Below are 26,854 nucleotides of genomic sequence, written 5' to 3' on the forward strand. Positions count from 1 at the left end.
TTTAACAAATCTTCAGTCACAAAACTTCATCCAGTTCTACAATAAATAAAAACAAGGCAGACAACTGTTTGTGAAAATCAAATATTCACATATTTAATTCTTTCACTGTCCAAAATATTCATTAGCATTTGTATCTGGCTTGAATGACACTGTGTGTCATATGTTCACATCTTAATTTTCCTTCCACTATTTTTCTTTCAATTGTGTAACTGATCTACAGTGCTTCGAACACACACCTAATTTTCCTATATTCATGTAATTAGAACATAACAACCAGTCATTCTCACTTTTTTATAAAAGATTTTTCAAAAGAAAACAGAAATTAGTTAAATGAATGTAATACAAATCAGTTCTAATTCAGTATAATACTGTTTTATTGCTGTAGTTGATGTTTACCTGTGTGCTTATAATTTCCAAGTTTGCTTCCTCAAATACTTGTTGCAAAGCTGCAGTTAATTCAGCGTATTCCACATCTTTACAATCAGTGCCAGGAAATACATCTTTAACTAGCTCATCAAAACGAGTGCAGTCTGCAAATGTAAGCTTTGATGTGGTGTTCAGTCGCAAAGCTTGAACCACTATGTGACTTTCATTAACTGGAAAGAAAAACAGAGAAAACAGATCAGTTTAAACTGTGTCAACACTGCTTATACACTGAAAGTAGAACTGGAGCATAGATTCCAGAATTCCAGTTCATGTACCATTCTAATTGGAAGTTAGGCATAGTCAGGCATACTTCTTGTAAGTACAATATATGCCCACAAATGTATTCTATACAGATAGCAGGTGGTTATGATGCTGGTCAGATGCAGACCATTTGTTATGTCAAAATCTGTAAACTTTCAGACACATGCTGGTTAAGCAAACAGGAATCAGTAGCTGTCTTCTAAAGATCTGAAATGTTCATCCATTCCATACTCTTTAATCCCCTCTCATTTAACACCTAAACAACAGTAACTTAAAAAATCTTTTAAAAATGCAGTGACTCAGTCTAGCCCAATATATTTCTATCATTCCTACCCTTATATTCATCTTATATCCTTATATTCGTCTCTGTCTACCAATCTGAATCTAGAGCCATGTGACAATTTTTTGCAAAACTCAGAGTCAAAATGGTCTGAAAACTAATGAATACTAAGAGCATCAGAAGAATCACTTTCCTGTCCTAAGCCAAGTGAAAACAAGACTTTGAAAATAATTTAAAATTATTCCCAAATGAAGTCTGTAATTTGTGTTCTTATCATCATAGAAAAGCTCAACCTAGAATATGACAAATCTTTTGTGATCTCCTAGTGAAGGTGGGCTTTCATAGATATTTTCTTCTTTCCTAAATTGCCTATAGATAAAAGCCATGGCTTTTTAAAAGTCCAGTGAACAAAAAAGCTGGAGTGAATTATATTTGTATAAGACTCTAAAGAATCAAAAGTTTGGTAAGGTCAGTCTTACCCTCCTGCTTTGCATCACTTTTCTTCAGCTGATGAAGAAGACTGCCACAGCCTCTCAAAACAGTCTTCAGTGCTCGTAAACCCCAATCATAGTGCTGCTGTGGTGTCAGAAGCTCCCTGAATTTAAAAACAACAATATTGTAATAAGCTCTAGGTGGCACCATCTGAAATTTTGGGTTGGTGAATGAATACACTTATAAAAGTGTGGTTTGGTCACTGGCACATATTTGTAGTGTCATTGGATGTAGTGTCACCTGAAATGCATTTCAGAAATACAGCAATGACACTGGAATTTTCAGAGGGGTTATATTCAACACGTATTTATTATTGACTCTAAGAGCGTTCACTATAACTTCTGATCTTTGTACTCTCTAATACATATAGTTTTAACCAAATAGTCACTTGCATTTCAACAATTTTAAGAGTTCAATACAACACAGTGCTTGTCAGCATTCATATCCTCACACTTCTATTTAGTGAGATACTAGTGGAGCAGCAATTGTCTCCCTTGAGACTGTAACTGAATTCAAGATATTTTCACATCTTGACCTCCCAACATATTGCTGTATTTTAACTTTAAAAGTATCTGTACAGAAAATTGCATGGTAAACACTTAGATTTAAGAGCTACAAGGGAAGAGAATTAGAAAGGTAACTTTACTAAGGAGGGGAGAGGCGGGATGGTGAAAGCTTACCTTGCTAGATTAAAAATAGCCACTAATTTTCTACCCAGTATTTTAGCATCCTTAAAGCCTTCTGAATACAAAATAACTTCTGCAATGAGTTCATTGTCTGGATGAGTCATAGCAACTGGCCTGAAAAGTTGCTTGAGGTTATCAGGCAGTTTTTGTCTTCCTCCATAACCTTTTCCAGCAGGATTCAGAGTGATAAAAATTCCAGAATTAGGATCCATTTCAACCTAGCATTAGAAGTGCATTGTAATGATACATTGTCAGATGAAACAGAAATGCTGGGTGGACTATGTTTCATTACAGTAGTCAGTTTTTAAATGTCACCGATGTGAACAAGATAATTAAGGTTTGCTGTACCTTTTTGCCAAGCATCTCACACACAGGACTGTGTTTCTTCAGTGCATGTTGAATTGTCTGAACCTGCATGGATACTGCAGACAATACAGCTTCCTCGAGCCTATTGAATTCATCAAAACATCCCCAGGCACCACACTTCACTAAGCCCACAAATATGCGTCCCATTGATTTCACATCAATGCCCTTGAAATTGAAAAGAATGTTGTCAAAATTCAAATAACAAGAAAATATAAAAGAATGCCTTCCCATCCACTAAAAACCCTTGAAAATGGCTAAAATCCACTAAAAATGTTCTTGAAAATATCCACAAATTTCTAATGGCAACTGACAAATTATCAGAATAATTTCCATAATAATTTCAATACAACTACTACTACTACAACAACTACGATAATTACATCTACTACTACTAATAATAATAATAATAATAACAATAATAATGAAGATTAATATTATAATTTTAATATTATTTCTGGAATATAATATTGTTTTATGAAGTATGGGTGTAGATATCCATTTCCTAAATTAAACAAAACCATATTCACCTCATCACAATTAAAGACTAATACTTGTCTTCCAAGAATCCCACCCAAGGCTTTTACTGATTCTGTCTTCCCAGTTCCAGCTGGACCATAGGGATTTCCTCCAAGGCCCATCTTCATGGCCTGAGTAAGAGTTAGGTAACACTTATCTGTCAAAGGTGTATAAACAAGTTTTGGGGAAATACCCTGCAGAAACAAAACAAATTATATTGATTGCTAGACAGAAAATACTGGCAATTTAATTACATTAATTTTATTCATAAGTAATTAATTTGATAATATAAAGCAACAGCCAAAATTTGTCTCGTTAAGAATATGAATTTGCTTACAAAGCTGTCCTGCTTTTATATCAAATGCCAATGTATTGTTCAATTTTTTTCACAACAACACATGAAACTGCACTCGCATACATAAAAGCAAGCATATTAAAAAATATTTATATGATAATTTCATACAATTTGTATTTACCTCATCAGCATCAGGAATTAAAATTATTACCCTGTCTTTTCATATTATCTATGAAATAGCATGTTAAGGACATAACAAAGTTTAGAAAAATGACAACAGTTAGGAGACAATCAGCAACATGTATGAAATGAGGAAGTGCTTGACTCATATATAAAAGCCACTACGTAAAAATACCACACCTGATATTCATAAGTATATTGGAGTTCAGCATCTACCATCTGAACATAACATTTTTGGTCATTCATATAAAATCTCAGCTGCTTCTTCCAAGCCCAGTCTTCAACACTGTGAACCTCAGCTTGATTCAGCTGTTTCACCACATCAATGTTATGAATGATATCAAGAATCAGAGCTTTAAGCTTGAGCTCAAGGATTCCAGATTCTGCAAATAATCACACCAAAAGAAAAAAATCACTCTTGTATAGCAAGGAAGATGTTACCCATTCACAAGTTCATTGCACTGCTTTCCATTATCAGCAGACTTTATTTAGATCTTGTTTGAATTATACAGATTTTATTTTTTTTTTATTTCTAAAGCAAGCAGCATACAATAAGATCCTGACAGACAATGCAAATCATGTAACTTTAGTCATTTTCATGTGACTTTGTCTGCCTCTACATGCCAGGGAGGAGGAGGGGTTTGAGACAGAGGAAGAGAGGGAGAGAGAGGGGGAGAGGAAAAAGAAGGAGAGGCTTTTCTGCAAAGCAATTTATACCAAGAGTGTTAATATCTATCTCCACTTCAGCAATCAGTGTAGCTCAACCTGCTGAGTGAGCTGTTGGGCATCTGAAAACCATACTACACACACTCTGGTGATTTTACTCAGAATAATTATGGTGATGTGGAGTGCAAGTTCATTAACAGATTGGGTACATTAAGTATACTCTTAGAGCATATTGTTTCATTTAGTTTCATTGAAAGAAATCAATGTTTGTATGTTTCTATACAATTCCATAATGGGAATTAAATCAAAGTAAGTGAGAATAATCACAACTCACTTCAAAATCCCACCTATTTTCCAAACTAAAACATAAATATAATGTATTATACAAGAGATTATATGAACACTCCTCTGTAACTGAGGAAATTTCTCAAACAGCTATAGAAAGAGCACATAAAGGGAGCTCATATAAAGAAACACATTTACATACTTCTGGAGGTAGGTGATATGAATCCTGATTCTAATTAATGTATCAGATGTTTACAGTTCACAAATTGTAAGCTAGAATTTAATGCAGTAAGCAGCTGTACAAATGTGGATGAAAATTATCAACTACATATAGAGTCTTTTTATACCTAAGATAAAAGCCATCTCCCTAACCTGCAGTAGACTTTTTTATATGAAGTAGTCACTCAAAGCCCCACTTCGTATCAAAAAATAGAAAAAAGCACTCAGAGGCATAACTATTCTAAGCCATTCAGACTATGTAAGATTCAGAACAATTATGTCTTGAGAATAACTAGCTTATTTTGCCTCAAAGGTACTCAAAATTATTAGTTCAGAGGCAGATGTGTATGTCTAATTTGAAAAAAGAGAATCACCTACACAGTCGTACAGCATACACTGGCTTGACACAACGTGCCTCAACTGTTGTTTACCCACTTCCTGTGAAACAGTAGACACATAAGCTGAAAGATAGAAACTTACTAAAAAAATTAAGAAAAGAGGTCCCCAAATAAATTCTCCAAGACAGTTTCTAAGATATATATAAAAGTCCTTTTGTTTATTTTGAAATATTAATGACTCTAATCTTGGCTGTAATAGGTGACTGTACATAACTCAGCTTTGTAAACTCAAATTGAGACATATTTATATAATTTCCTGTTTAAATAAACAATGTAACATACTACATAACTGCAGTCATAATAAAGAATTATATATTAATTATCATTTTTATACCTGTACTCCCAGTATCTTCTATGTCACTACCAATGCTGGTATAATGGTCCAGTTTAGCCGTGAGTTCTAATTCTAATTGTTGCAGATTATGGTTTTTGATAGCACTTTCAACATCTTCAGTGAACAGAATTTGTTCTGCCAAGGAAAGAATCTTTGGAAGAGAAAATTCAAATTATATTTTATAAATACTGAACACACATAAAAATGAACCACTTTTTCAATTAATTTGCAATTGCTTATTATGTCTGATATTTTAAATATTTTATTGCACAATTTTTAAACAAAGCTCTACATTTGCTATGATCCTAAGAACAAATAAAGTCATCCAAAAATCTGGCAAAATTTTGCCAAAATTTCCAATGCAATCTAATACAGCAAGTCTTTTTCATTAAGTGGTATGTGAAAATGCCATGCAAAAGACTTGAATATTTCAAATGTTTGCACAGAAATTTAATAAGAGCACATATTTTTAAGAACTTCTCTACATGATCAGTGAGTAAAATGAATTTGATTTATTTTCTTCCAAATCTAAAAAAAAATAACTTATTTGGTAATTCTAAGACTACACAGTGGCACTGTTGGATCAACTACTACCTGGGAAGGAAAGAGCGATGGATCAATTGAACCTTGCGATTTTTTTCCAGCATCAACACAGTCAATTAACATTTTTTTCAGAGTCTCCTTCATCTCCAAAGCCAAACTGTTTAGCCACACCTGACAAAGAGACAAAAAAAACTCAAAATTATATTAGAAATTAATATCTCAATGATGTTTGAACTAGACTAGGATACAGTTTTTATTACCTCCACATCATTTGATAGAAGAACTTTATTTCTAAGTGGCACAGTTTCTCCTTCTACAGACTTCATGGCAATAATGTATTTAAATTCTTCATCAAAGCTTACACTATTAATGCCTATTAATCAGAAAACACCAAAAAAGTTATATATTCTCAAAGTCAAAAATTAATTACTATATGTCTAGTCATGGAAAGAGAGGAACTGCAACATATTATTTGGCTTCAAAGAAGCTTATCTCTAAGTAAATTTCACAAATAAGATTAATGCATTACCAGCAAAAAGTTTCTTAAGATGAGACTGGATAACCAGAGGATTCGTGGACTGTCCTAAAATTTCTAATAAGTCATCATCTCCAACAAAATAGAATCTTGGAAATGCTGAGCGTTTTTCCTATATAAAAACAGAATAAATCAGTTTTGTTGATTTAAACCCCAGCTTACTGACTTTCTTAAAAAAAAAATGCATTAATGTTCACTGTACCTCCAAAAACTCATTCAGAGATTTCTGACACCTCTGAAGCTGGTCAAGTATGGTAGTTAAAGTATTTTTTATGCCTGCCCGGGCATTCAGTGATGTTATCCTATTGTCACTCCTAATATCTGACATAATGGACCAACATGAATTCATTATCACTTGAATTTAAATATGACATATACAAATATAAGTAAATCAAAAAAAAAACCACAGAAACAAGTAATATAAACAGCTGTAATATAAACAGCTGATATACAACTTTTAGATTTTGGTGCTAATGATGAAACATTTCAGAATTTACCTCAATGTCTCTCCAATGTAATTTAAGAACATGAGTTTCCTGATAAAACTTCTCTACCCAGAACCAAGGAAATTAAATTATTGACTTTTATTTCCATTTTTATTTAAGTCATTTCAACTCAAGCCAAGACAGATAATGGCACATATCTTTCCATATTTCTAAAACCTACCCCCGTCTTTATCTTTTTACTTGTTTGGAACAAATAAACCATCTGTTTCCACCAAAACTCTGTGTGTGTTTTCTTAGTGAACAAAGTGATAGTCTTCAACATGATTCTTGAAAAAACAATTACATCCCCTCTACTTCTGCTGCTAAGACTAATCTTGTGTTTGCCTGTCTTGTTCACAATCATTGATGCTTCACAATTCCTTTCTTCACATGTGCCCCATTAAATGAAATATTACCACCTTTATTCAGATATATGTTGTCATCACACATATGTATCTTCTGAATTCCTGCCACTGTCCTTCTTGTCCATTCATGTGCCAATTGTTCCATATATGCTCACTATGAAGAGTGTTCCAGACTATAAGTGAAAGATACCACAAAAGGTAAGTCACATTCCATAAACACTAACCTAAAGTTTTCATCAACTCTGTTAAAACGAGCTTGTTCTTTGGGTAGAGCTCCACGACCAAATATCGGTTCCAAATAGACCCATTTCCTTTGAATTTGGTTTAAATTCTGCAGGTACTCATCCAAGTCAGCTAGCTTTTTTTCCCAGATGGACACCTTATCTTCAAAACCTTTGTAATATGGAGAGTCCTTAAGAGACTGTAGAAGACAGCGATGATCTCCAACTTGATTGACTGTGTCCTTCCAGTCTTTAATAAGCCTGATGGTCTTGCCTTGGCTATCTTCATAATCTGTTAACATGAAGACAGCTCCAACTCCCCAGAGCTCAAGCTCACGTAATGCTTCTCTGATTGTGATTTCACCTTGAGCTCGACAATTCAAATCCTATTTAAAAGCAACAATAGATCTCATATGAAACTACAGAGCTTCCAGTAAACTCTCCATTCAAAAATGTAACACAAATTCTACTTCTACAGTATTAATAAATGCTAAAATACATGCTTATGGAACAACATATACCACATAAAGTAAGCCATAAAAAAAACTTTAGATTCTGTATTTAAAATTATTCATACCTTAAGTTCCACTGCTTTTTCAATAATGGCATCTGTCACTTTTAATAGATCTCCAAATAGCAAACCCTCAAGTGTAGTGCCTCGGGGAAGACCCAGAAGACGAAAGAGATCCAACCAATGGTCTGGAGAAAGATGTTCTCCTCTTACATATTTTAGGAGTGGAATTATCATCTATAGAAAAAACACACAGGTAAATCCATCTACTTGTTATGAAAATTGCATCTCTTTGATTATGGAGTGACGTGCTATTCAAACAAAAATAAAATTTAAATTCTTAAACCGAGGTACAATTTTTCCAGTTCCTGAATTTAAAGTTTGGGAGTATGATTCTGAAGACAATTCACTGTAAATCTGTGTCTATGTAAGCTGTAATGACCATTCTGTTTAATGTAGAGAACTAAAGGTTCCCAAAAGTAAGTGAAATGTTCAAAACACTATCAGAAGACATTTTGTTAAATATTAACATGGTTTTATTGTAAGAAATTAACAATAAGGTATAGAATGGAGTACATTACCCAGTAATACCATAACATTTTTTGTTTCACAGGACTTTTTGAAATTCATACAATCACAGAATTATTTGAGTTGAAAACGACCTTAGAGATCACCTGGTTCCAAACCCTTTATATTACTTTGTATTTGTTCACTTCTTATGTCTTACTTTATATTTGTCCACTTCTTTTTGCAACTTTACTGTCATTACAGTATGTTCTTCCATCTTCCTCAGTCTGTCATGCCAGTTAAACAAAAATTCTTCAAATAGGTGTATCTTACTTCTGCATGAAAATCAGACATAAAAAGGTCACAACAACACAGTACTACAACCACACTTGTACGCCCATTAAAAATAAAGCAAAAAAATGTTACCTAAAAGTAATCCAGTCTTCTTTGGCTTTTTCCTGAAAACCTTGATAAAATTCTTCATAGAGCGCCCAGACGTCTGCACAACTCTGAATATCTTGACTTACAGCTTCTGACAATGATAAGTCAGGCTCTTCCAACTTAAAATGATGGCATTCTTCACTGCATAAAAAGATCATTGCATTATGCATTACATTATTCCACTGCACTTTTATGGGTTAAGAAATGGTACCATACAGAAATCATCATACTTTTTTAAGAAAAGTAATTGGCTTTATTGAAGAATATTGCTGCCAACTGCATTTTCCATATAATCTCCTTCTTGAATAGAAAGAATAAAGAAATATGAGTGATAACTCTTTTACACAATATCCTTCTCCCATATTCACAATTATTTTCCATAAACTTTCATTTATTTTTTATTTATGAGAAAGGTAAATTCATTTGTGCCTTCAAAATCAAAGCTGGAAAGAAAATAATTTTGAATTGATCGTTTCTTCCTGGTGGTAAAAAGAACATGCTAATTTTATTTACCATAATTTACATGCCAAGGTAAGAAGTTAAATAGAAAACTTTATCCTCAGGATCTGCAATAATGAGCACAGACACTTAACAGGAGAAGTGAGCTAGAGGTGAGCTCCTGTCCACTTAAGTTACAAGAGGTTCTTTTTGGAACAACATCCCAAACCTTCTCTTAGTGAGAAGCTCTAAATTAAGAATTGAGAATTAAGCCTTTAGTGTACAAACTGCCTTTTGCAAGACCTTAAGAGATTTCTCAATTTATTTATCCAAAAAACATCTAGAAAAATTTAGCTTAAGAAACACATGTTATGTAAAACCAACAAAAAGGATGCTGAAAAGCTAATGAAAAGCATGTAATACAAATTAAACTACTTACAATATCTGTTGTGATAAAAATTAGTGAACATTTTCTGAGATACTATTGCTGTAAAAGATCAATACATTAATGAATAAGATATATAGGGAAAAAACCACACATACATGAGTTTTTCTTTCACGGTTTTAAGTTCATCAAATTCTTTTTTTTTTTCCTTTATCATCTGAGCACTTTTCTCGAGTACATCCTGACCACCTGTTTCAATTACATCATCACTTGGCTTTAGCTGATCCCAGCGAGCTTTAAATTTTTCCAGATCTTGAAGATATATGTTGATACGTGAAAGCACATTTCCTTTCATCACTTCCATCTGCAAAGCAATAGGCAAATTTACATTCCGCAATGGTTAGTATCCACAACTATGATGAAAATCAAAGTGTCAGCTTCAAAACTTTATAATGACTACTTGATCAAAATCAAACTCAAAAAACTTCTTGTATAATACCTGAAGAAATAGTTCAACTTCACTCTCCTCATTCTGTTTTTCTTTTAAAGGGCACTACTTTTTTTATTATGCTAGTACTTGAAATCTATTTATTCAGCTTATGCTGTCTACTTAGGCTTGCCTCTTTTAGCTTATAGAAAAAATGCTGTATGTATGGCAAATTGGTGTCTTCAGTAGAACTTCAAATGAGTTAAGCCGTTTGCCTATGCACTGGAATTAAAGGACTGTGCATAGATTAGCAAAGTTAAGCGAAAAGAAAATAAAAGCTTCAATACTAAAATAATGATAAAGAAATTAAAATGCTATCTTTAAACTGTCATCCTCTTTTCCTCTGTTAACCATTGCATTTATCAAGCCATTTCTGTCACCAGAAAGTTGTTTTGAGACTGAACTACAACAATACAACATTTATTTTAGCATCGGTTCAACAAAAATTTCCCCTAGTTACTGCTTCAGGGTTAACAGTTACTGCTTGAGAATCTAAGTACTCTTCCTTAGACAGCCCTCCTTCAATTCAATAGTGCCCATGTTATTACTGAACTGACAATATTTATGGATTTAATCTAAGAAAAAAGTATTGTTCCAGACATATTCAAAATAATTTCAACATTTTCAGGTAAAACCTTAAGCTTTCATTGCTACCTGTTCAGCAATCATAAGCTGGTGGCTTTCCATCATTAATTCAAATTTATCCCATGTAGCTCTTAGGTTACTGATACTGTCCAAACCTGCACCAGCCACAGTTCGCAGAAGTTTATTTTTATCTTCAGCCTCTTGAAAAAGGAGAAAAATCTGAAATTGGAAAGATCAAAGATAAGTGTGCATGTAAAAATTCAGCAAATCCTGTTTAACTAAAGCAAACACATATGAATCACCAATTCTGTATGCACAGATAATAAGCTTATATACAGCTGTTTTTTTAATACTGTTTCTAGAATAATATTAAAATTTTGAAAAACTAGTATCTGAGGTATTTAGAGAAATTCTAAACCTTGATCCTAACATGAGATATACACAAGTGAACATTAACTATGAAAGAGGTAAGTGCCACCTTATATATTGCAGAGATCAACTCAATCAAATTGGAGAAGAGCAGCAGAGCAACAGAATGCGATAAAACTGAGTGTATGTTTGCTGACTTTGGCTGGGATGTAGTAATTTTTTTTCTTTGTACCTGTTGTGGACTGCTCAAAGTACTTATAAAAGAATTGGAAAAGGAGACCAGTCTGTGAGATGATGAAGTTTACTGATGATACTATGTTATTTCAGGCATTAAAATACTTCACCTGAGAAGAACTACAGAATTAATGTATAAGAAATAATGACTGATGATACTGGTGACAAGCAAAATTCAAGCAGATAACCATGAAGTGACATAAATGTGAAAAAATAAATTTCACATGTACAAGTTGAGTCCTAAGATAAAAACTACACTTGACTGCTATTTTAGGGTTATGACAACTAGTTTTACCAAAATGTGAGCTTAATCTAAGAAGTAGGAAGCAAAACAAATGTTATGAGTCACAGAGATCAAAAAGATAATAAGAAGTAATATTACAATTTCATCACGTCAATCCATGGTTTATACAGATCTTAAAAACTTAGAAAAATCTGTTGGTCACACACAAAAATGAAATAGAAAGAAAAGACTTATCAAAAGGCAGCAAGGATAACCAAAGTTATGAGTGGGCTTATGCATAAGAAAAGATATTAACACTCTTCAACAGAGATCGCTAATACTAGACACAACAAAGTAAAATACAGTCACGTGCCACGAAAAGGAAGAATAGGAACTGTTTGGTCCATGTCTCTTCCAATATAAGACATAAATGGTATGAAGTTAACAGGTGCCAGTTGGAAAAAAAAATAAAAAGAGGGGTTCTTCATGAAATGGGTAATTGATCTACACTTCACCAGCGTATATTTTGGATGTCAAACACATGTTTGCTCTCAAGAGAAGACAAGGTAAGGCTGTGGAAAAGAAATCCAGTGAGTGTTATTATATGCTCACATATAACCACATAAAACCCAACAAGGTTCAGGTTGAAGGTTAGAAGTAAAAAGTATCAAAAAAGGTACCCTGATTTTATGTTTTCCCCTAAATAAATCACTCCACTGCTGGACACAAATTATTGTGCTACGTGGACTACTGCCCTGACACTATGTGACCTGACCATGATCTTTATTAGTTATTATTAAATGTAAGTTTCCATACTAGAAAGTAATTACAGTTTTATAGCTGTTGCTCTGGATAGAATAAAATAGTATCTTACCCCCTCTTTTCGTTCATGTAGGCTTAAATATTTTAAATTGTCTTCTGCTATTTCCTCAACAGTCTGGGGTCTAATCACTAGTGTTTCCATAGCATCAGTGAGAAATGTAGAAACATCACAGAGGTGAGCTACACAAAGATGGAAAACAAAGTTAAAGTGGAGAGAATATTTCTAGTTTTAAATATCCAAGTCAGACAAATGCACAAGGATACAGCATCAGTCATAAGCATGCAAAGTATTTGTTTAAAAATTGCAGACTCCAATCTTGTCTACTACCTGAACAAAAACTGCACATTTGTGTTTACAAGTAGCTTTTCAAATGTAATCTATTGTGTTCAGTGTATGACTTAGACCGTAAGTATCAAAGCTCCTTCTGAAGATTAGACGTAAAGAGATGAGGCATTTATTTATATACTTTCAAAGGTTTTAAAGGTCTTTTTTTTTTTTAGGTAAACAGACATAAATTGCTTTTGGGTTCTTTGGGGGTTTTTTCTGTTTATTTTGGTTTGGGTCTTTTAAAGAGGCTAACTAACTAAAGCCACCTTGCTTTACATATTGAAAAGACTCACAAACAAATGCCTGCATAAGCTTTAATGCTGTATTTACCTAGCAAGGTAAATATCTTTTGATACTGAGAAAGGAGCTGTACAGCTCCATGAAATCTTCCAGGAAAGATTCACCTTTCAGGCTATGAAATAATTCACTTTCTTGCACAATTCCTGTCGTGTGTTGCCTGTGACAACCATTAGATTTAAAGCATAAAGCACTGTTATTCCTCATCATCTATGCTTTATTCCACTTTGTCCTGCTGTTCCATATACACGTCAACCACCCAAAACAGGGAAATGTTTTGTGTTCTTCAAAACAGTTTTAACAGTTTTGACAATCAAAGCAACAAGCAATTCTATGGAGTAAGTCCAGATTATTTTAGATTCTTCATTAAGTATTTCAATTTGTAAAAGAAAAATCTAATAGCATTTTTATTACATTTTATGACACCTTCTCAAACACCTAGGAAATTTTTCTCCCTCAAATATTAAATAAATTTTCTTCTCCAAAGCAACAAAATTTTTCTTCAGATAAAAGAAGCAAGCAAAACAATGTTCACATGTATTCTTTTACACCTGTACCAGAGGTGGCCCAAACAAGAAAACAGGAAGGATACAAAATGGATATCAAAGGGTCCTAACCTACGTCTGTAGTGAAAATGTAATATTGAGGAATACACAGATGTAACAGATTACTTTCTCTGCATTGTGATTTCTGCAGTTCACTGTGCCTGAAAGTAAAATATTTCTATAAAAAAGTATTTACATTAACACAAATGTGCCCAAGTACAACAGAAACAAACTAAAATACTGTTCATTGATATTATTTACCTTGAATAGATTTTCTCAAAGAAACAACTAGAATGTCATACAACTTCTGGATGAAATCATCGATCACAGTTTTCACAGGGCTGCAGTTCACAGTTAAACAATCTATTCTGATTATGCTACAAAAAAAAGAGATTAAAAGACAGCAAATATTCAGTAGCATACTTACATGTTAGTATCTCTAGATCTATGCACATCTATAGTTTACCCTAAATGCATAGTTTGATGAAAAATTTCCCTTATAATTCTACAAGTGAAAGGCATAGCTTATTGGGAAATTAAGCCATGGTATTGAAATATTTACAACAATCATGCATATATGCTTTCAGTTTTATGGCGACTGAGGTCCAATGCTCTGCTTCTCCAAATAGTTAGAAAATGTAACAGTTAGAAAATGTACAGTTAGAAAATGTAAAAGTTAGATATACACTTAGAAAATGTAATAGTTAGAAAATGTACAGTGCCATAAAATTCTGAAAGGCTATTACCATACTCAAAAGAGAAATACTTCCATTATTTGTATATTCATGTCTTTAATTCTCTGATTTCCATCACAGTTTACTAACTCAGCCTTCAATAGCAATAAGAACTGAAGAAAAGCCAGAGAGTCATTTCAAGGCCCCATATCTAATATATCAGTGACCATAAGTAGATACCTAAAGAACACCAAGGGAAAGGTCTACCTTACTTGCTATCTTCCTGACTATCCTCCCTCAACACTAATATTTTCAGCTCATGGATTTCTTAGCAACATGTTGCTCCTGGCTATAAGGCACATCAGCCAGTTTCTCTTCTATTTCCCTCAGTTTGTCCATGAACTCATGGAAATCTTTACTACTCAGAGTATCACTGGCCACCAAGTTCTACTTCTCCAGCATGAAATGTCACATCTTTTTCCTTATTCTAAACATGATTCCTACCAGTTTTACTTTAGAACTCTAACCATACAGTACAATAGGTTCATGCAATTATACGTAAGAATAAAAGCCTCCCCAACCATATTTTAAACTCTAAGTTATAAGAGGTAATTGAATGTTTCATTACAGGAATTACTTTATGACAAACATTTGGTACGTCTGTTCCTAATTCCCATATATATTTCACATGTACAGGACTTAGCTAAAAGATTTGTTAAAATACTGATTTCCATCACAGTTTACTAACTCAGCCTTCAATAGCAATAAGAACTGAAGAAAAGTTCATTTCATTTTCTTCATTTCATGAAGAAAAGTCATTTCAAGGCCCCATATCCAATATATCAGTGACCATAAGTAGATACCTAAAGAACACCAAGGAAAAGGTCTACCTTACTTGCTATCTTCCTGACTATCCTCCCTCAACACTAATATTTTCAGCTCATGGATTTCTTAGCAACATGTTGCTCCTGGCTATAAGGCACATCAGCCAGTTTCTCTTCTATTCCCCTCAGTTTGTCCATGAACTCATGGAAATCTTTACTACTCAGAGTATCACTGGCCACCAAGTTCTACTTCTCCAGCATGAAATGTCACATCTTTTTCCTTATTCTAAACATGATTCCTACCAGTTTTACTTTAGAACTCTAACCATACAGTACAATAGGTTCATGCAATTATACGTAAGAATAAAAGCCTCCCCAACCATATTTTAAACTCTAAGTTATAAGAGGTAATTGAATGTTTCATTACAGGAATTACTTTATGACAAACATTTGGTACGTCTGTTCATAATTCCCATATATATTTCACATGTACAGGACTTAGCTAAAAGATTTGTTAAAATATTATATTTTGGAATATTTCAGAATTAGCCCTGAATTCTGAGGAAGTTTCCCATTATATCAAGAGAAAGTAATTAGTTTTCAGAGAAGGTGACACAAATAAAAGAGAGTATCTAAAAATAAAAATGAAAAATCAAAATCTAAACATTTAAAAACTGCATTCACATTTTAAAAAGACTTGAAATTCTATGTATATCTTCATCTCTATTTTACTATTACCTTTAAACTACCCGATAGAATATGTTATTCAAACAAAAGAATAGAGTTACACTATACCTTGGAAGACGTTCTGCTTCTTTCCCTCTCACTTTTAATGCCTTGAAGTTTTTTTCCCAGTCCAGTTTGCTAGAAAGGTGTGTCTTCACCAAAGATTCCATATCTACTTGGCCAATTACAACCCATTCCTTTCCAACATTGTTTTTTATTCCATGGAAAAGAAATATTTTCCAGATTAAAAAACTGTTTCTCAATAACATTAAAATACTCTAATAATGTTTTCAAGTTACATTCTCTTTAACCTGTGTGCTTCTTCAATTATCTGTAGATTTTTTAGTGCAAAAATCAGGAGGTAAAAAACAGTTTGACATGTTCACACATTTAAGGATATTCAAAACAGAAAGACTGAAAAGTCAGCTATTATACAGAGTATTCAAAAGGAACTATATATATACTTCAAGGCAGGCACGTGCTTAAGTGGTTGGCTTAACATGGATAGACTTGCTAAGCTTTTGCTTATATGCCTTGAAGAAAAGGACAATAATCCACAAATGTCATTGCTCAACTACTTCTAGTATGTCAAAAGCATAAAATGAAACAAATCTAAGTGAAAAAAGTATGAGTCAGTCCACTATTGAAAATACCTTGAACTGATTAGAAACATCTGTCAGCCTTCTGAACAAATCCTCTGCTTTACTGAAAGCGGTCAGAAATCCATTTGCATTTCTTTCGGTCATAACAGTGAATATAGACTCATCTTCTGCCTCACTTACTCCCCTAAACTGATTTGGAATAGAGATGAATCTCTTCATTTCTCTGTAATATCTAGCTCGTACTTCTTCAAAAGGAGGTCTGAATTGCAAGCGACCTTGCCTAAAAGGTGAAACAAAGAGAAAAATTAGTATTTTAATGTAATCTGTGCCTGCATATTTTCTTTTAAGGCAAAAAACCAAAATCTTACTTGAATGTTAGATCAATAATTATCTCTGGTAAATTCTCATTGAGTGCTTCTAAACCCATTTGATACTGATGCTCCAGAGCTTTGTAAAGTTGATGATTCCAATGTTGTCTCCAAGCTTTCATATCACTCGATCTGAAACCCTAAAATTTAACAATTATTATTTTTATTTTATTCCTTGCACCACAATTATAAGATGAAACTGCACACAGTATAAAATCCAAAGACCAGGATCTTAGTAAAATTCAGTAATTGCATAGCTGGCACAGACTGGGTCATGGCACCATGCTGGTCAGAGTTTAAAGACCATCTGGACAACATACTTAAGTCACAATGTTTAGTTTTAGATAGTCCTGTCAGGAGCAGGGAGTTGGTCCTTGTCGGCCCCTTCTAACTCAAGATATGAGTTTTTCATTTTATGACCAGTTATTGCATTTATTGCATTTATTTCAAATTAATATAGGAATAAAAAAAATATCCAAATCAAACAGTCTCTGTGGCAAATCAACACAGGAATTTCACTGATGTTCGTCACCCATTGGTTTAACCAGAAAGTTCTTCAAGGTTACTCTAAAATGCACAGGACTCTGCTGGAAATAACATAAAGAGCTGGCTGAATAAGAGATTTAAACCTGTATCACACCTTCTATTTTCTTATAATATGTAAGCTACTTTTTAAATAGTATTTATAAAAATTCTTGTGTGTTTCCACAGAACAATGTAAACTAATAAATTAATGTAAAATTTTACCTCAAAGAATCCAGTTTTTCATCAAAATCTGCTACACTGCACTGTAAGAACATGGAAAACCTTATCATACAGTCAAGCTCTGTAAATCACAGAATAGTCTCAGCTGGAAGGGACCCACAAGGATCATCAAGTCCAGCTCTTAAGTGAATTGTCCATACGGGGTCAAACCCATTACCTTGGCACTATTAGCACCCTGACCAACTGAGCTAAATGGTCATTTGCAAGTCATGGAGGGATTTGCAGAAAGACAACTTAAGCTAGAAAAAAAGCTAGAAACTCCTTCCAGCTTAAAAGGTTCTTTTGTTTAATTGGAGATTTTCAGGCAGGGCTTTGGAGGCAGTCCAGGGTTGCTGCAGGAAGCTATACAGTTAAGGTCTGTCTCACAATTCAAAGCTGCCTATAGGAGCTCTTCCAACAGAAAGATTCTAGAGGTTAAGAAAACCTGAAATTGTCTTAATTAAGCCTTAAGACAATTATATACAGGGTTTTTAAAGAAACATGTCATATTTTGATGACAACAGCAGTAAGACTGTACCATCTTATAATTTTTGGAATGTGAAAAAAAATACATTCAGTTAAGTTTCATCACTTCTATTCAAAGATTTTTGAAGAGTGACTGAATACAGTTTAGGTAATTTTGCATCTAAAAACATTTTGCAACACCAAAATAATTTTCAAACAATACTAAAGGAAATCTAGATTCTTCTCATAAAATATACTGACTTAAAGATAAAAATCTGCAAATTGAAACTGAAAAGAAATCAAGCCAGATGAATTTTCATATTATCTTGAGAGAATGAAAACAAAATTAGAAGTAAAATACTATAAAGACACTGCATATATTTGACTAGCAAATATCAATGAAAGTAATCTCCTTTGCATTATAAAGGATAAGAACAACATATCCACCTAAGAATATAGTCCTTCGATTGCTGAAGGCTATAGGAAAAACTAAACTGACTTGAATAATAACTCAGAATAGCTTACTTGATAATATGATATTTTTAATCAAAATTGTTATCATCTTACTCAATGACATTAAGGGTCTTTTTCAAACTTAACGATTCTATGTTAAAAAAAAGTTGTCAGTTGATAAGTGAATAAAGAAAAATATGTTTTTCTCATTATTTCAGGCAGAAATGCATTTTAATTCCAAATTTTATACATTTGTTTTATTCTGTGCATGGATCACTCATTATCTGTACCAATTGCATCATTTTACCTTGCATTAATAGCTCAGACACAACTGACCTACATTACCCAAGGTCTTCCCATTTCCTCATCTAATGCCTGTCATTGACCAAAAGTTCTTCTCCCATTGCTAGTATGACAAAAAAAAATTATCTCCATCCTCCTCATCTGTGATTTTATCTCACATCTGGCGTTAACTTGGACACAAATGTTTTCCTAAGACAACTAGTAACTCCTTAATCAGAATTAATTCAATCATGCTATGCTTGAGTCTTAAATTTGATTACTGTTGAAAAGTCAAATGTTCACAGTTTGCAGTAAGAAAATGAAACCCTGCCTGTGACTCGAGGCTGACAAAACCAGTTCTGAGCTCCTGAAGCCCCTCTTTCCAACGCTGCTGCTGCCGCAGTAGATCAATATTCATAAGTGATATGACCTGTTAAAAAAATGTTAAGGAAAAATAAACATACTCATCATCATGTAAATTAAAGAAAGGTTAAGATCTTCTATAACAGACATGACTTCAATTTCATCGGAAAATATACCTTTTGAATGAAATTTGTGTGCCATTTTCTTAGTTTTCTATTTTCAGTGGAAATCCGTTCAGCAGCACCTTGGAGTTTTTGGATATAAGCCTCCAGTTCTCTGGGATTATCCCATGTTATTTGAGCTTTTCCTCCAGGACCTGATTTTGAATGCTTTAAAAACACACAAACTTTGTAACATTTAATGACAAAAACAGTCTACCAGCCAACATCCAGAAGTGATAATACAAGAAAGATGGTTTTATTCCTAGCAAAACAAATGGAGGATCTCCCTATCCCTAGCTGTAGTAGAGACAAAATAATCTGGCAAATCACAGACACAGCATAGCATTATAGCTACATCAGTGCACTGGAGAAGGATTAATGACAGACTCCTAATAGAATTTGAAATAGATCAACTGATGTTGAGACTGCTGCTCCACAAACATAAGCAGACATCTGAAGATTAAATGACACCTTAAATGCCTCTCTTGGTCTTTCTTCTGCACAAATCAAAACCAGAAATATTTGGTCTTGATTAATAAAAATCAAATAATTGCTAATAACTTCATCTGTTTATCAATAAATACTTTTTTAAATAACAATGTAATAAATGTAGAAAATGCAGCACAGAATATGCACAGATACCACTGAAATTAAAAAGAAAAAGATAGGGGAATTCTTTCACCTTAATTATCTGTTCAAATGCTAGAGCAGATTGTAACATCATTGGCTTTTGACTCCAAATCATTTGTTGATCAATAGAATTATAGAAATGTGCCACCTGTAAAAAAAGTAGAGCTTAAATTTAAAAGGAAAAATAAAAAGTCTCATGTCACCTTTGCCCTAGCTGTAGGGGTATCCCAGATATCTCATGTGAAATTGAACTGAAATACAAGCCAAACAAAAACATGTGGTATTGAGTACAACTAAAAAAATAGACCACCCACCCCCAAAACCCCACACATACTTCCATTAAAATACTTGCTCATATATTTTCAGTTGAAAACTACCAATGGTGAGGACAAGTTGCTACATTTTATGAGAATTCCCTTTAATCATAATTATAAAAAACTGAAACTAAAACCAGGTAATCAACTAATTACTTGTCGTATTTTTGCATATTCATACAGTAACTTCATACGGCTTTAATACTGTATTTCAAAAGAACACACATTCTGAAATTGTAAAGCATATCTTTACTTTTGTTTTCCTTTATGGGCTTCATTAATATGTTTAAGAAAGAAGTCACTTTCATAGAGACAAGCACAGTGAAAAGCTTAACCACACAGACAGAAAAGACAGCACTGTAGAAAAGTTCAAGCAGGGAAGTCAGAACAGGAAGTTATTATAGCATAATCTTGTACCTGCTTGAGGATGACCGCCTGCTTGCAGAACTTTTGTGCAGTCTTTGCAAGATGCTGTATTTTAGCTGGTATAGCAAACCCAAGTGCTGATAGCTGACGTACTTCTCTTAGCAGAGTCACCAAACGATCTGAGTAAAGTATGTTTAATGCTCCAGAAATGGGATCCAACTCCATCACAGGGCTATTAGCTTGGATACTGAACCAAAATCAATCATATTACTGAATAGAATTTGATATTAATCCTTTCTTAGGTGCGTTTTACCATAATATAACAAACTATTCTAAACAGCTTGATGTCGTTCTATTTTGTTTTCTATGCACATTAACACTTTAATTTACTCAGAAATTATTCCAGTAACCTTTCCTTTAATTTAAAGCCAATGAAGATAAGACAGATCATTTTTGCTTGCAATGTTTTTCCGGTTTGTGATGATAGTTAACATGTAACTCACAGCTAGACAGTATTCTAGATTACACTGTATCCATCACAGTCTCTCAAGCAGGAGCTTTAGCAGTCCTAGTCTCCCCACTGTAAAGTGGGGAGAAAATAATGAGGGAACCAATTCTAAGAACCAGAACTTGCATCAATGAAGCATTTTGATATATTCAGCCAGATGCTAATAAGAACATCAGCCTATCTTCAGATTTTATTCTAATTTTTTTTCTACTTTAGCAGTGCTTCTACCACCATCCTTTCATAAACACTTCAGCCTTACTAATTTTTTTCTTTTTTTCTTTCTTCATCTCTTTTCTAGTTTCCATATCCATTGCATTGCCCTTTGCAGGGAGCTACTTCTTTTCTTGTTCTTTTAATTAACCACTTCACATCTTTTAAAATCTCACAATAACAAAATTTTATATATTATATATATTATTATATATTTGAGTATTTTCATTAAAATAAAAGCTTTTGCTTAAGTATAAACTCCTGTATCCCCTGTAACTGTGAACAAATTCTTTTCAGAGGAATTTTGCAACACTCAGAGCTGAAGACAGAAGCAATGTGATCAATCAACTAAAATTCTTAAAATATATTTTAGTACCCCATACAGAAATTATATTATTTCGGGGGGAAAAAATTCATGAAGTTTAAATTTATATGCTTACCCTTCTTTCATCTGCCTTATGTAGACTGCAGAATTTCTTGTGAATAGTAATTAACTTGTTACTCTACATGTGTTATCTGTATATCACAGCTATACTCTCATCTAGTCTCTATACATTATCACTATAAGGATTACAACGGGTAACAAGTAAAAACAACAAGCAAGTCAAACATGTCTTTCATTCCAGGTGCTAACAGAAACTTCAAGATTAGTTATTAATCTGCAATATTAGCTGTTAATTAGTAATTAATAATATTGTCCTGTATATTCCACATTACCAAGCAAGACTGGCAGGATGATGAAAGTATAATAAATTGCTCTATTTTGTCTCTCCATGCATTCTCCATCCTGTATTTTTTTTATTTCCATTGTCAAGCTTTAATGAATTACACCACACTACACATTTCATTATTTAATAAACATTATTTAAACAAGAGTGTATTTACCAAAGTCCTGACTTGGGATTTGATAATTCTGACTGGATATTCCTAGACCAATCATCAAATTGTTCTTGCTCATATACTTTTAACTGTTCCAGAAAACCATTTGCACTTTGATGAAAAGTTTGAAATCCAGGTAAGTCAGACAGAAGAGCCTCTGCCAGCTTGATAGAATCATCCACCTTAAACACAATAACAAAGAAAAGAAGGTTAACTTCCCAGTATTCAATCAGAAAGAAAAATCACTACAATAAAAGTCAGTGTTACAAAACATCCAAGCTGATTAGGAAAAAAATAAAGTGAATTCTCAACTGTGTCCCAGATGTCTGAATTCTCTTTACAGTAAGTTGGGTTTGAATAAGCTGTTCACTGACAACACCGACAATGGCATCCACCCCTATTAAGATACCCCAGGATATCACACTTGGTCTTTAATTAAGTCTCTGTAAATGTACAGATCTCCCATGAGTCTTCTGTGTATGTATAAGGTCCATGACAATACTCAAAGGCATTTGCAATAGAATTTCACATCTACAAGTGGACAAACTAAAATGGTAGCCAATACAATCAGTGGAGATTTGAGAGCAAAATTCAATTAAAAAAATTCAGCACAGCCTAAAGCAGACATAAAACTGACATACATCAGCTTATAGGTTAATAGTTATTCTGGGATAAGTATCTTCTTATTCAAATCTTATTCAAGTCTTATTCAAATCTAGAGTTATTGTAGAGGGCACTTATGTTCACAAAAATCATTTTGGTTTTCACTGGTCAATGTTGTCAAAAAAATTTTAAAGTTTCATACTAAAGTGTAAATACGAACTTAAAAAACCAAGATAAATTAAAACAGAATTGTTGTACATTTACTGCACATTCTCTGGCAGGCACAAGCTCAAAATGTACTACTCTTTGATTTCAAGAAGATACTACAAAGCTTAGTAATAAGAAGTGAGGATTAGTATTTTAGAATCTGGGTATCTGTGAATCTTAAATACAATTTTAAAATGTAAACTGGGGGGTAAAATTTAACAAAAACACCTACTGAATTTTCGTCTTTTAAGGATTGAATTCTGGAATTTTTTTTTTTGTGTTTTTTTTTTTTTTAAGTGGCAGTTCAGTTTACTACAAAAAAGACTACATTCTGGGTCTGCTAATAAAATTAAACTTAGCGAGCAGCACCACTGATAAGGATCCTTGATTATATAACCCTAGGGAAGTCCACAATTTTTGTGTGTGGAATTTCCCACAGAAATGTCAAATACCATGTTTTACATTCTATGAAAAATCATGTGTAACAGAATCTGTTACCTTCAGCTCCAGCTGCTGTACCCATACAATATTATTGACAACTTCAGAAAGGTTCTTGCCCGACAGTGGTCCAGAAACATCACCAGGAACACCATGGCATCGAGTTCCAAAGTCTGTCTCATAATCTAACACATGCAAAAGATTCATTAAATCAGAAATCTAACAGAACAACCTTAGATCACTAATGCAGTTATAAAAATGTACTAGGAAAACTGGCATAATTCTAGAATTAAATAAAGATCCTAGCATTCACAAAAAAACTAATGCAATTAAATACCTTTGACGTAATCTTGAAGTGCTGCCAGCAATGTTTCCCTCTCAAAAAGCAACTCTTTGCTTATATTTGGGTGCTTTATCAGTTCCTTATGCTTCTGAAATATTTGAAGAAGCTGGAATATAAAGATTTTTAAAAGTTATCACTTTCTTATGAAAGAAATTAAACATAGGTTGATACCACCCAGTAGTGCTGTCTTTGGCTCTAAGTACTTACTCGTATCCCCTAAACTGACTACTTAGGAATTAAATAACTTGACCTTCAGGAAAGTTTTCAGAACACAGAATTACCCATACCTGCTGTGGACTGTCCTGAATTTCTGAAATAAATTTCTTCAATTTGCTTGCTATTTTTTGTTCCACTGGTGCAATAATTCTTTCATACTGAGAGACTGCTGCTTTCCATAATGGCTAGAGATAATGAGTTCATGTGTTAGTTTAGGGCTGTATACATAGCAGAAAGACACAGAAAGAATGTGAATAGATTAAAAATAAGCATTATACCTCTGTGTAAGGATTATAGTGTACAGGATTTAGGCCAGCAAAGGGTTCAAACACATGGGAAAGATGTAAAGAATTTTTTTCTCCAGCTGGCAAAAAGAACATAAGTTTTTCATGAAGTGTTCTAACAGTTAGCACCTATGAGGGAAAGAAAGTATTTGATATAACAAATGCATTTTTACATAAAATTTATATTTACAAGTACACATCTCTCTCCTTTTTACAAGAAACTTTTGAAAGACTCAGACAGATTATAAAACACTATCTAACTCTGAAAAGACTATGGAAGTATTTTAATTCCCCTTTTTAACTTGAAACAATGCTGTTTAATTTTGTGTCTAATGAAACTAAAGTGTATAATTCAAACCTCTACCTCATCAAGACGTTGTCCAAGTTTGGCCATCAGTTCAGGGAAATATTTCTCATTTTTCCATGGATGTAGAGTGTAATGTTGCCACAGTTGTCCGGTTAGATATTCACAAGCTGACACCCATTGTTCACAAACCAAAATGCCAGCCTGTATATTTTCTTTAACACTGTGAAAAGTATCCTCCCACAAATTCAAAGCTGTTAATTTTCTCTGAACAAATCTACCTAGTGAGCCACCTAGAAGTATAAAAAAGAAGAAAATATGTTTGTTTAAAATAATTCCTTTAAAGCTACATCACATTCCAATCACATTTTAAAAACAACAGTGTATTGTCTTGATTTCAAACCATACAAATGCAGCAATAACTGATTATTTTGTTTCAGATTCAACAACTCTCTTGAATATCTCCAAGGTAAACAGAAGTTGGTCCAACATGTGAAGCTGACGGATTTGGATTCTGGATTTCACACGCAAACACCAGTCTTTATCAGCAGTAATGGCTGTATCTGCCTGCTCCCCACAACTCTTCCTCTCACACACACACACAGTTGGCAACCTCACTGTCCTATGCCTGTCCCCAAACACGGGGCTCATGTCAAGAGAATGAGAGCAGAACCTGTCTGCACATCCTGCTCTCATCTCCACACAGACTGAACCGACCTTTAATGGGAGTTTATGTACATAAATTTTCTCCTCTGAAAGAAAGACAGGGAGTCAAACAGAAAGATGACAAATCCAGCCCACAGGCTGAAAGGTATCCAACTCCATCTTCTAACTATCTAACACCTTCCCTTGCATGTGTGAAGGCATCTACCAGAACTGGCTGTATTACCACATACTAGAAGGCAAGTAATATTCATGGATCATAATTACAAGAAGCAAGAACCTTCATGCTGTGGGCTGTTATTGGTGCCTTTACAAGGAAGAAGGTCTCTGCTCAAACATACTTTCTAAAGCAAACTTATAGATATGGTTAAATATCCTTTAACTTCTCATCCTGACTACATGCAGTATAAAAGTCAACTCTGCTCTTCTGGCATGACCGTAAGTAATTCCAGTCTACTAAAAACAACCAGTTATATTTTACCCTGTGCAATCACTGGGAAACCTAAACTCTCAACTTGTAAATAAATGATTTACTCTGAATTCAAAAATTAACTATAAAAGAACAAACCTCGCACATCATCTTCACTAAATTTTGTTCCTTTGTAACTGGGATCTGATCTTCTGAGAGCAGTACTCAAGCCAGCTTCAAGCTCACTTAAAAGTTTTTGGAGCTTGGGATCAAATGCTTTACTCCACTTCTCATCCTGCAATGAAAATTTCAAAAATTATGATTCACATGATAGAAAAATTAGCATTTTCTTCCCACTAATCATTAAAAAATACAAAATTGAGACTAAGTACCAACCACATGATGGGACAATGTAGCTTCTTTTTTTTCCTGAAGTCAAGGAAAACCACTTTATTCTTTTGATTTAACAACTCAAAATAATACTATAAAAAACATTTTTATCACAAAATCAAAAGTCAATTGTCAGGTTTATAAAGGCATCCTGAAAGTGTGTGAGCCATTTTTCCACATTAACCACCAATGGCCAGTGTATTCCACATTTCCAATCAAGCATATGTATGACCAGAACCTTCCTCTCATCCTTACTGATAGGAGCTTAAGTACTTTCTTTCACTTAGGAATTATAACTATCACCAATTGCTTAATCTCCTCAAATATTTTGGTTTCATGACATAAAACATTTAGCTCAGAATTGGGTAACATCCTATTGAATTCCAATGTCTCAATATAAATCTACAGAATATTAAACTAGTATATTGCTCACCTTTAGTAATACTGGTGCAAAAACTTGACGTACAGCTTGATAAAGGGTGTTGATTGGTGAATCTAGCATAGATGACACAAGAATATTACTGTGAAGATTATCTTCAGTAATTATGTCAGGTCTCAGCTTAAAGAACACCAATACATTATTCTTTGAATCGGTAGCTTCAATCTGCAATAATCAAGAAAACAGGATTTGTTTAGAAAGCCGTTACTAACTGCTACACTACATATACCATTTACACAAACAATTTGCATCAAGAAAAAATAT

General features: G+C 33.5%; 1 protein-coding gene across 1 annotated transcript in view; it reads right to left on the reverse strand.

Moving 5' to 3' along the window:
- Positions 1–26,854, reverse strand: part of DYNC2H1 (dynein cytoplasmic 2 heavy chain 1) — a 147,054-nt gene that overhangs the window by 117,767 nt on the left and 2,433 nt on the right. The window contains exons 2-35 of the mRNA XM_041487125.1: positions 26,585–26,755; positions 25,921–26,056; positions 24,750–24,982; positions 24,380–24,514; positions 24,173–24,286; positions 23,880–23,991; positions 23,603–23,727; positions 22,301–22,476; positions 20,749–20,944; positions 20,070–20,165; positions 19,403–19,555; positions 19,195–19,293; positions 16,920–17,059; positions 16,603–16,831; positions 16,019–16,146; positions 13,987–14,102; positions 12,608–12,735; positions 10,977–11,126; positions 9,994–10,199; positions 8,998–9,153; positions 8,792–8,906; positions 8,131–8,301; positions 7,558–7,939; positions 6,685–6,818; positions 6,477–6,594; positions 6,208–6,320; positions 5,999–6,118; positions 5,405–5,555; positions 3,683–3,885; positions 3,039–3,221; positions 2,494–2,676; positions 2,140–2,363; positions 1,447–1,562; positions 397–596 (exon numbers count right to left, since the gene is read on the reverse strand). Coding sequence (XP_041343059.1) covers positions 397–596; positions 1,447–1,562; positions 2,140–2,363; positions 2,494–2,676; positions 3,039–3,221; positions 3,683–3,885; positions 5,405–5,555; positions 5,999–6,118; positions 6,208–6,320; positions 6,477–6,594; positions 6,685–6,818; positions 7,558–7,939; positions 8,131–8,301; positions 8,792–8,906; positions 8,998–9,153; positions 9,994–10,199; positions 10,977–11,126; positions 12,608–12,735; positions 13,987–14,102; positions 16,019–16,146; positions 16,603–16,831; positions 16,920–17,059; positions 19,195–19,293; positions 19,403–19,555; positions 20,070–20,165; positions 20,749–20,944; positions 22,301–22,476; positions 23,603–23,727; positions 23,880–23,991; positions 24,173–24,286; positions 24,380–24,514; positions 24,750–24,982; positions 25,921–26,056; positions 26,585–26,755 — 5,412 coding nt within the window. The remainder of the gene's footprint in view (positions 1–396; positions 597–1,446; positions 1,563–2,139; positions 2,364–2,493; positions 2,677–3,038; positions 3,222–3,682; positions 3,886–5,404; positions 5,556–5,998; positions 6,119–6,207; positions 6,321–6,476; positions 6,595–6,684; positions 6,819–7,557; positions 7,940–8,130; positions 8,302–8,791; positions 8,907–8,997; positions 9,154–9,993; positions 10,200–10,976; positions 11,127–12,607; positions 12,736–13,986; positions 14,103–16,018; positions 16,147–16,602; positions 16,832–16,919; positions 17,060–19,194; positions 19,294–19,402; positions 19,556–20,069; positions 20,166–20,748; positions 20,945–22,300; positions 22,477–23,602; positions 23,728–23,879; positions 23,992–24,172; positions 24,287–24,379; positions 24,515–24,749; positions 24,983–25,920; positions 26,057–26,584; positions 26,756–26,854) is intronic.

The sequence above is a fragment of the Pyrgilauda ruficollis genome, unplaced genomic scaffold, assembly GCF_017590135.1.
Source record: "Pyrgilauda ruficollis isolate IOZ18807 unplaced genomic scaffold, ASM1759013v1 scaffold8, whole genome shotgun sequence".
Taxonomy (NCBI): Eukaryota; Metazoa; Chordata; class Aves; order Passeriformes; family Passeridae; genus Pyrgilauda; species Pyrgilauda ruficollis.